Below are 11,297 nucleotides of genomic sequence, written 5' to 3' on the forward strand. Positions count from 1 at the left end.
AATGCATTTCTCTTAATTTACTATTTGATGAAAAAAATCACCCTACTCTAATTTGATGTACTTCATTGTTGTGAACATAGGTCCTTAAAAACTCATCCTTAAGATAAATTCTTTCAAGACTTTTTTCCAAAATTGGATAGTAGATTAAAGAAGTTGCCCTGATTTCATTTATTGTGATGAGAAATGGATCCCCTTGGTGATCACGCAGCTGTAGTTGATACAGTGTTTGAACATTTAGTTAAAAACAATTCCAAGGTCCTCTTTCATGAGCTCAGAATTATTAAAATCAGTTCCTGAAATCTTCCAACAAGCCTTAGAAAACAAGTCAAAAATACTTTGAAACCTTCAAGTCCCTTAGCCAGTTTGCTAGAAGAGGAGAAAACCAAACCATTTTTTCCCCTCAAGTGCTGCATTGTTTTGTTACAAAACCCATCAACATGACTAAACAGTTCAGATCCGTTCTGCTTCTTCCTGTGAAGTTTCACATTCAAATAACTGAAACAGCTATCAAGGAAGCCATTTCACTTAGAAACCTGGATTTCTCCAACTCTTTTTCAAAGTTATGTAGTATTACTTTCAACCACATTCTTCAGGAAAAGTAGAATTTCTTGTGAAAGATAAAAATATTTCACAACATTTTCTAGTCACTAGACAGAAAACTTTGAAATGCAGAAGTAAGTCTCTCGAAACCGCATATGTTTCTTCCAAGAAATTCATGATGAGAAACACATGAGCTGACACAATTTAGAACAGTACAACAGTCAAGTTTCACTCAAATGTTCTTGAATTATACTATGAAAGACAGGACAACTCACTACATTCCATCTTAATCTAACCACTGGTCCATGATCAAGGTCTCTCCTGCAATAAATTTTTTAATTTTGTAGCTTGAGAACAGTCAAACTATCAAAGTTATAGCCACATTTTTTGTAGAATTTGTATAACCTTTTGTAGTCATGAACATCTGAAATCCCTTTAACATAAATCCATATCAACCAGTGGCTTCCAGTCAAGACTCTAGGAAAGGAGAAATTGAAAGTTCAATAGTCTTTCTGTGCTAGGTAATATTTTTTTAGAGCTACCCCTAAAGAGATAAGAGCAGCTTGCATGCTCTCACTGCCATCTTGGATTTAAAATTGCCTGTTCTGTTTGTTTAATAAAAATGCAGGTTGTTCTACATTTGTAATAAAAAATAATAGTCTTTCAAAAGTGATTTTCATTATGTCGATCTCCATAGCAAAGAAACAAAGCAGATCATGAGAACAGAGCATTCTAGGATTCTGGGGGAAGGGATTATATATTCATTGAAAACTGTGGAAAAGCCCAGTGTCTTGTCTGTTTGCAGGCATTATCAGTCCAAGAAGCGTACAACCTAAGGCAGCATACTAGTCACTGCTTAGGGCTACTTTATATCTAAACCACTGCAGCTCTTCCACTGATGTAGGTACTCCATCTCCCAGAGAGGCAGTAGGTAGGTTGACATGAGAATTCTCCCATCCACCTAGTACTGTCTACACTAAGCATTGTGTCGGTTTAAATGCATCGGTCAGGGGTGTGGATTTTTCACACCCCTCAGCAACGTAGTTATACAGACCTAATTTCTTAGCATAGACCACGTTATGAGAAACACTGGTAATGAATGATGAAGTCAGTGGGAGTGTGTGCTCAGTGCTTCAGAAAGTCAGGTCACTGATTTAGATGTACAACCGTGGCCTTAGAAGCCTTTAAGCACCTATTATTGTTAAACACTGATACAGTCTATTTCCTTTTTAAAAGTCAGAAAGACCTGGGATGATAATGAAACAGGGAGTTTTTTTCTTAATGAACTACCAATCCATTCAAAATTAAGTGTTTTCTATAGAAATCTTATATAGCATCATTTCATGTCATTCTTAATGCCTTCACTGGAGTACATCACCTGTTAAATTACTAGCTTCTGTCACCAAAATATGCTCAAAATAAGGAAGTCAAAAAAGGGAAATGTTACTCTATTTACAGCTACTGTCAACATGCAGCCTATACTTGTTTGCATGCACCTCTTTGCCCCCACACACTGCAGAAGCAGGCACTTGCACTGGCTAAAATTTACACATCCTTTAAACAGTTTAACAGCTGAATGCCTGCAAGCATTCACATTTTTAAGCAGGTGAATACAGAGGACAAATTTCCAGCATGCAAAGCTGCACAGAAATGTGGGTAACCCAAAAGTGGGGTTACTCTTAGATCAATACCACTCCCTCCCACCCCTGTCAACCCTCCCCACACCACCACAGTATGGAATATGTTGTCATCCATGATCTTTGCCACTGTCTGTTACCAGCTGACATAGCTCCTAGGTTGCTCGAAACCAGAGGTTCTCAAACTGGGGTTGGGACCCCTCAGGGCATCGTGAGATGATTATGTGGGGGGTCGCAAGCTGTCAGCCTCCACTCCAAACCCCACTTTGCCTCCAGCATTTATAATGGTGTTACATATATAAAAAAGTGTTTTTAATTTATAAGGGGGGGTCGCACTCAGAGGCTTGCTACGTGAAAGGGGTCACCAGTAAAAAAGTTTGAGAGCCACTGCTCAAAACTATGCCAGGGCCAGTACAGAACTGGGCCCAGGATCAGGGAGCCAAAAACAACTCCCCACCTCAGCTGAGGCCAGGGCTTACTAGAAACAGCTGAGGGGTCAGTTCCATAAATCCAACCACCTTTTTCATTCTCATGTGTGTATGAAAATCCATATGAGAAAACAGCTTGTAAACAAAGCTGACTGCCCTGCACACATCTCCTCATGGCCAAGGTGCTTCTGCACTGCCTTGCTCTTTGTTCTCCCTTTTCCAGGCCCTTTACACAGACTCCACATACTTGCTCATTCAGTCACCATCCTTATTGGAGTCTGAGTTTCTTCAGATAAAATAAACTCAAAGTCCCCAAAAGTCACAGCTCTTACCTCAGAGCCTGGGGTGAGCAAAAGGAGTCTAGCACAGAGCATCAATTCTTTGGTGGTGACCTGCTGGGGTTCTACTTTCTGTTATCCTTTCAGAACAGGCTTTTTGCAAGCTTCTCAGAGTCATCTCTCTTATAAGGAGACAGCTGCTTGAGGTTCTCTCCTCATGCAGGTGTTTCTTATTGATTCATCACTGGTCTTTGGAGGAAGAGTGGGACGGATGTGGTAGTCCATTGCAAATTAGTAGATGCTTCTTTGTAAGGCGTCTACAAGAGATCTAGTCTCTAGATTAACTTTGTCTGAACCAGCCCCTTCAAATCTCTCTGCTGAAATTAAGGTAAAGTACCTCATCTTTTAATTTCCGTTAAAATTTTAAAGGCTTTCACAGGAACACTGACTGCAGAGCCTAGTTTTAAGCCTGACAATTAGTTCTGATAGAGATCAAAAGGTAATATAAATATGTCATATTAGGATGAAAATATTTTACATTTTAGTCTAAAAGGTCAAAAATCATGTAACTACTGTATAGTTTAACTGGCCAAGCGTGTGAGGACTTACAATCAACTCAATGGCATTTCTCTGTCTCTCACTCTCTCTCTCTCTCTCTGTGTAATTCAATAGCTTTTGAACACTGCACCTGATCAATTCCAAAATTTTATTGAATGTTCTAGGCACCAATAGCCAGAACCCTATATCTTTTAAGGACAATCAGAACACTGAGTGGGAAAATGGGGGTGCAGCAAGGAAAATGGGGGTGTAGCAAGGTGATGACTCACCGGTGTGGTGCCTCCTGCTGGTAGTCTGGGAATTAGCTTTCCAGCCTCTGGAGCACCCTCTGCAGGCCAGTTTCTCACCTCCCACTGGCCCCTGTGTCCCTCCCAGACCCCGGTGCCCTTTATCTTGGGGTGCTGCCCCAGCAGTATCCCACCATGCTCTGGGTCTCCCCTCTCAGGGGAACCCCCATCCTCCTATCCCTACCTTGTCTCAGTGGCTACTGCCAGTCATCATCTAGCCCCCGCTCCCTGGGGCAGACTGCAGTCTATAAACCACTCATCATGGACAAGCAGGGTTTGGATTTGCTGCCTTTGTCTGCCCTGGGCTGTACCTCTGCAACTCCAGTACTCTTCCTGGCCTTTAGCAAGGCCTGCAGCCTGGGGCTTTTCCAGGCTGGAGCTCCCCAGCTCCTCTGGTCTTCCCCCAGCCCTGATACACTCTAGGTACCCTGATCAGTTCTCAGGCAGTCAGGAGTGTCTCTTTCCACAGGTAGAGAGAGACTCTCTGAGTAGCTGCCTCACAACCCTTTTATAGGGCCAGCTGTGGCCTGATTGGGCTGTGGCCCCAGCTGTGGCTGCTTCACCAATCAGCCTAGACTTGTTCAGGAGCAGGGCAATTGCCCCACTACAGGGGGCACACAGAGCTGCTGTCATAGAACTTTCTCCCATACCAGTTCCGCCTTACCCCACTCCCCAGCTCCAGGAGCCAGAGCAGCAGATAGAGCTCCCACACTTTACTTCCCCACCACCTCCAGGATCTGGAGAGGCAAAGAGAACCCAGCTAGCCTGGAAGCCTGAAAGCCCTGGTGTCCTCACCCTGTGGCTGCCCCAGAGCCATAGCTCCCTCAGATGAGACATTCAACATCAATTCTAATTGTTCCACTTGATCATTAAGGATCCCGAGGTTTTTTTTTCCATAAAAAAATACTTGCTTATTCTTCCATCACTGCTGTGCAAAGCATTATCTACAGCACCTCAGAGGCTTCAAAAAAATTGATATCGAGTAAGATTTTCATAAGCTCCCAAGTGATTTAGGGGCTTATGTCTCACCGATCTTGAATGAGACTTGGCCAAGATTTTCAAGAGCAACTAGTGATTTAGTGGTTTTGATGCCCAAGTTAAGACACTTTAAAAGGGCATAATTTTCTGAAAGTTCTCAGTACTCACGTTCTGAAAAATCAGGCCCCTTTATGGTATCTCATGCTGGCCACGCAAAATTATAACAGAATGAAGTTAAAATTAATAGTGACTTTTGAAAATCATGGTCAAGTCTCATTCAAAGTCAATGGGATTTAGGGGCCTAAGTTACTTAGACACTTTTGAAAATGGGACTTAGATGCTTTAGAAAATTGTATTCAATATTTTATATTATTTATTTGGAATCTGAGAATCTAGTGGTTTTAACCTGTGTGTGTATGTTTTAGAGGACAAATGGATGACAACAGCTTCAGCAAGGAGTGCTCCTTTGACCGTATTGATACTATAATGAAGTCTCTCCAGCTCGTGATCTCCATACCTACCTTCATTATTGGTTTGATTCTGAATTTGATAGCCCTCTGGGTGTTCTATTCTTGGAAGAAACAGACAGAGTCATCAATCTACATGATAAACCTTGCTCTTGCGGATCTGCTTCTTCTTTTCTCACTTCCTTTCAAGATGTACTATTCCAGAAGAGAGCAGCAGAGGCTCTTATGCAAATTTATAGAGGCTCTCTACTTCGTCAATATGTATGGGAGTATTTTCATCATTGTCTGTATTAGCTTGGACAGATATATTGCTATAAGGCACCCACTCAAAGCCAGAGCTTTCCGATCCCCCAAACAGGCAATCATGGTATGCTGTTGCATTTGGGTTATAGTTTGGCTTAGCAGCATCCCTATCTATGACTTCCACAACAATGACAAAGTCAAGTGCTTCCACAATATGTCAGAACAGGCATGGGATATTCCCATCATCCTTTCTGTTGAAATCTTTGGATTTCTCATCCCTTTGACTCTGATGGTTTATTGCTCTGTTCAGATCATCCAGACTCTTTGGAGGCGTAAAAACCAGGGGCAGCAGTGGGCTGAGCAAGCTGCCTCTATATGGATCATTTTAGCCAACCTCATGGTGTTTGTTGTCTCCTTTACACCATTCCATCTTGGGATCTTTCTGCAGTTCCTGGTAAGACAGCACATCATTGTGAACTGCACTGTGAAACAAAGCATTAGTCTCTTCATACAGGTGGCAATGTGTTTAGCAAATGTCAACTGCTGCCTGGATGCCATCTGTTACTACTTTGCCACAGAAGAATTTCGCAAGAAATCTATTTCTGCCACTCCAACTAGTGCTTTGATTGAACTGCGTAAACTATAACAGAAATATCATGCCCAAGTGAAAGAATCTATGTTGTCTAATGCTAATTTAAAACATTCATTCATTCCAAATCCAGTCTCACTGACAAACAGAAACTGTTTGTTAGGGATAGGCCAAAAGTAAAACGAGTTATTCAAAAGTCTTCTCCAACTTTGAAGGTTATTGTGAACACAAATTAGGTATCCATTTTGAGTGTGCAATTGTATACTTGGCTTTTTTTTAACCTTAAAATCCAATCAGAGTTTCATTTAGGTCTCTCCCCCCTGCTTCAGACAGTTTTCAGAACATGCAGCTGGACATACTGTGGTTTGGGGTTTGTGAATTTCTCATTATCGCAATTTTTTGACATCCACGTGAAAAAAACAGAATAGTGCGCTCAGTGAAACATCATATAAAAGGAATTGTGGGTAATCAAAATGTATTTATATGTAAGACAAAGATATACAGTACAATACAAACATGACATTTGCTGCCTGCCTTTGCATTGCTTAACTTTGATAAGAGTATCATAGTGACATGATTCATGCTGCTATAGTAAAAGTACTTTCAGTTATGAAATCTGTTTTTCATGTTCATCATAACACTTTGCTCTGCTTGAGTCTTCACATAAAGTCCTGGAGTAATTTTATTTTTACAAATGTTGTGGGGGAAAAAGATTTCTCTATAGAGGACACCAATGTCCTGCTCTGGAAAAATAATATTTTATAGGCAGTTTATTTATGCTAATGTCTGTCTGTATGTACTTGCATATATTTACAACTATACCAGATACATATATGTTTGATTTATAACTTGTGAGCCACAAAATAAGGTCAATAAAAAAGAGCTATACTTTCATAGTTAATATTAGGACAAGCAGATGGGCTCCTCCAAAATGGCAGATCCCTGAAACATCCTAGCCGCCTCAGTGCTGCTGGCTACAGCTTTCAGAAACTATACTCAGTGAGGCACAATTTCTTTCTGTCTCTTTCATGTTACTTAAGAAATTGTCAGTTAATTATCTATGTTGGGAATGAGGTGCTATATTATTTTTTTTAAAGACACGTCTTTCTTTTAACTATAGCATTTGAAAACCATATGCTCTTTGAATTTCTTGGGCTGACTGCTGTGCTGTGACACTACCAAGCCCATTTGCATCCATCACACTGAACTGCTACTATAGATTACCACACGGGACAGTCTGAAAACAGTTACAAACAATCAGTCAGAGATTGAGTGCTCTCCAGGAAGAAGTGTGTCAGATTCACAACTATAGCAATACGGCACAATTGAATCACTAGAAACAAACACCTAAGGAGTCAAGGAGAGGCCACCAATCCCTTCAAATCTCAGACAATTAGAAAAAAATCTAATCATAATGTATATTTCATCATAATCTTTTTCACCCTCCTCCCTTATTTCCTCAGAATTTCTGTGATTTCCATCATTCCTCTCTTCTGCTAGACAGCCAATGAGCTGACACTTTATATTGCAGTTCATATGATTTATGACTCTAAAAAAAAACATGCCTTAAAAGCTACAAAGGACTATATTTGATCATTTTTTTAAAAAAAGGTTTCTTTCATTTTGAAAATTACATTGAGAATCAAATACATGAAAGTTCATTTATTTTTCTGCTTTAAGAAGATCCTTCCCTTGCAGCTGTTAATGTACGTAGCAGATATACTGGATGGTCTTTGTCAGTGGCTCTGTTGTAACTAGGAGCAGCAATGCTGAAGGAACCCACTGTCTAAGCCTAAGAAATCCTCAGGCAAAGTGGCAGGACACACTGTGACCACCCTTCCCCTTCCCCCACCCCCACCCCGAGCCACTGATCAGAGTCACTGTATCTGAAGTCAAGGCCATTGCAGAACAGTCCTGGTCATTAGTTGATTTATCACTAATTATCTGGGGGGCAGTAGCTTTTAGGCTTAAAAAGGATAGGTGCAGAGACCCAGTAGGCAAATATTTGGTGGCTGCTACAGACACAGAGAGGCTAACTGCCTGAGCCTACTAACACCAGATAGCCTCACCAGTGGCCAGAGCCCAGAGTCCAGGTTACCTTCTGTTCCTCAGAAGCAGATGGAAGCATGCAGAATGCAGGCGTCCATAACCAGAGATGCAGATGGGCACTCCTTGATGTAGAGTTCTGTACTAGGGTTCCAGCTCCAAAGAGAACTAATTTAATTTTTAAAATGAAGGAAATTGTGGTCTGCCTCTGATTAGGTATGTCAAAATGGCTTCGTGAGTTCCTTGTTTATTGTGCTTAAAGTTTATTATGTTTAAAGTTCTGAAAACCTAATTTGCCCAGGTTATAAGTAAAAATATATAGTTTTTCTAAAGTGCCAGCTCAACAAACTTGGAGCAGGATCTGAAAGTCAAGCTGGGTTATTCCTTCTTGTTCAGCATCATCAGTAATAATGATTTTGCTGGTTAATGATCATTTTGTTATTGTCATTATCAATTACATGTGCAAATGAAAGCAGAGGGTAGCCTGGACTTAATCAAAATTTCTAGTGATGATGCAGGAGGAGGAAAAGAATCCTACTCATCTCTCCTAGAGCTGTGTTGGCTCTGCAGGGATAACAGAAGTTAAAAATGGTCAAATATTTTTACTGCTAACATAAGCAACTCTATTCAGCAAGAAGGTATCATTTTTATTTCATTGCTTTTTTAGAGCTGAACTGTACATCAAAAGAAATAAAACGGGGGTCTGTCTTTGACTATAGCTAAAGCTTTCCATTTTTTTAAAAAAAGGTCTGATTTGCATCTAGCCTCCTTTAGTATAATTTGTTCTTAATTTTGGAAAGCCTTATGTACAACCAAAATAAAATGAAGACACTTCAACCCCTGCAATCAATAAATATTTTAAGAATGTAATTTCAGGAAAAAAAATATAAACTGCTTACCACTTTGCAAAGTCTGAGGGTTTTGTAGATTGGTTCACTTTTTTTCCCCTCTTCTGCTTGAAGTCTAGACACACACTCTCTTGCCCATTTTTCAGAACTGGCTGCACAAAGTGCACTGAATAGACAAACATATCTCTTTTGCTCAGCACAGAGTTCTGAAAATTCACAGTCTAAGAAATGCTTTTTTATGATAAATAAATTTGGGACAAGTAACAGGGGAATGGGGAGGTGACTGCCCAGACTCCTTTTTCCCAGGGGTAAAAGGGTGATTCTGCTTTCCCCCAACCCTGTAACCCTCTGCCAGTGGTTTATGTTTAAATGCAGCTTGTGCTTGCTCATAAGAGTCTGCATACCCAGCTAATTCACCCACTGCATTCACCTTTTTGTCCCATAAATACTGTTTTATATCATCACTGCACATATTGAGGAATTGTTCCTGAGTAAACAAACCACACATTTCTTCCAAGCTTGTAATGCCTTTCCCCCTCACCCATTTATCTATCACAGGGGTTGGCAACCTCTGGCACGCAGCTCGCCAGGGAAAGCACCCTGATGGGCTGGGCCAGTTTGTTTACCTGCCATGTCAGCAGGTTCGGCGGACCGCGGCTCCCAGCACATCCCTCGGCCCACAGCGTTTCCCACCGCCCCCATTAGCCTGGGACAGTGAACTGCGGCCAGCGGGAGCCGTGGTCCGCCAAACCTGCCACCGCGGCAGGTAAACAAACTGACCATGTGCCCCAAAGCTGCAGACTTAACTGAAAGCAACTTACAGAAGTGTTCCTGTCTTTAACACTCAGATGCCCAACTCCCAATGGGGTCTAAAACCCAAATAAATCCATTTTACTTGTATAAAGCTTATACAGAGTGTGGGAGAAAAATGAGTTCTCATTCTCTGGGGTTAAAGCAACAAGCCAGAGGCAGTTTATTTCGAGCAACTGCAGTTAGTCAGGATAGTACACACGGGCAGAGTTTCCCCTCCTGAGGTAGGTCTCTGTTAGATAAACAAGGCAAGCATTTATACTTTTTGTGACATACAGTAATGATCAACAACTACATTTTGTTTATACATATTCCTTTCTGATATCTTACTTTTCTCAGCAATTTCTGCTACAGTCTGCATTCTATTCTTATCTAACACAAGGTCGAAAAACAGCATCTCTTACAGTTCTTTTCCACTTGCCCAGGGCCTGCTTGGAAGTCTCACGTTATTAGCTGTTAGAGTTAGCCTGACTCTTGCTCTTCCTGGAAGACTAAGATGTCTGCTCTTTTCCCAACTTCCACAAGGGTAAACTCATAAATTATTCGCCCTCTATGACACTGATAGAGAGATATGCACAGCTGTTTGCGCCCCTCCCCCCGGGTATTAATACATACTCTGGGTTAATTAATGAGTAAAAAGTGATTTTGTTAAATACAGAAAGTAAGATTTAGTGGTTTCAAAGTAGTAACAGACAGAACAAAGTGAATTACCAAGTAAAATAAAGTAGAACACGCAAGTCTATGGCTAAGAAACTGAATACAAATAAAACCTCACCAGTTCCAGTAAGCTTCCTTTTACAGACTAGTCTCCTGCTAGTCTGGGTCCAGCAATCACTCACACCCCCTGTAGTTACTGTCCTTGGTTCCAGTTTCTTTCAGTTACCCTTGGGGGTGGAGAGGCTCTCTCTTTATCCAGCTGAAGACCAAATGGAGGGGTCTCCCAGGGGTTTAAATAGATTTTCTATTGTGGGTGGAGACTCCCTCCTCTCTCCTATGCAAAGTCCAGCTCCAAGATGGAGTTTTGGAGTCACAAGGGCCAGTCACAAGTCCATGCATGACTGAGTTTCTTACCAGCCAAGCCACATTCCTGGGAAAGCACCAATGTGGATTGGCATCTTCAAGTTCATTGTTTGCTTAAGTGGTTCTTGATTGGGCATTTAATTTGCTCATTCCTTTCTCAATAGAAATCAAGCAAGTATACAGCCAATATTCCTAACTTCAAGTACAAAAATGATACATGCATACAAATAGGAGGAATGTATTCAGTAGATCATAACCTTTACATAGATATGTTACATGGCATAGGTAGCATAAAACATATTCTACTTATGTCATATATACATTCATAACCATATTCCCTAAAGCCTTATGAGGGGCCCCATCACACTAGATTGTGACCCATTTGTGCTTATACATTGCCTGCTTTAGCCTCTAAATGACTCATTTCTTTTTCCTAGCTATCAGAGCCTTAGTTATTTGACTGTAGGATTGGCTAACAGCATTGTCTTTGGTGTGAGGTCTAAAGTACAAATTAATCTGAGATAAGTGACTGCTCTCTTGAGACTTGGAGGAACCTGAGTATTTTGTG

The 11,297-nt window shown here is 41.0% G+C and overlaps 1 protein-coding gene across 1 annotated transcript; it reads left to right on the plus strand.

Moving 5' to 3' along the window:
- The first annotated feature begins 5,138 nt into the window (after positions 1–5,138).
- On the plus strand, positions 5,139–6,062 carry LOC123376831 (G-protein coupled receptor 55-like). Its single transcript, XM_045029072.1, has one exon. It carries the CDS (start codon positions 5,139–5,141, stop codon positions 6,060–6,062), a length of 924 nt encoding a protein of 307 aa, XP_044885007.1.
- Positions 6,063–11,297: the final 5,235 nt, after the last annotated feature.

This window comes from Mauremys mutica, chromosome 9, assembly GCF_020497125.1.
Source record: "Mauremys mutica isolate MM-2020 ecotype Southern chromosome 9, ASM2049712v1, whole genome shotgun sequence".
NCBI classification, from domain to species: Eukaryota; Metazoa; Chordata; order Testudines; family Geoemydidae; genus Mauremys; species Mauremys mutica.

Coding starts and splice junctions, on each gene's coding strand:
- LOC123376831 (XM_045029072.1), top strand. CDS start 5,139: ATGGATGACAACAGCTTCAGCAAGGAGTGCTCCTTTGACCGTATTGAT.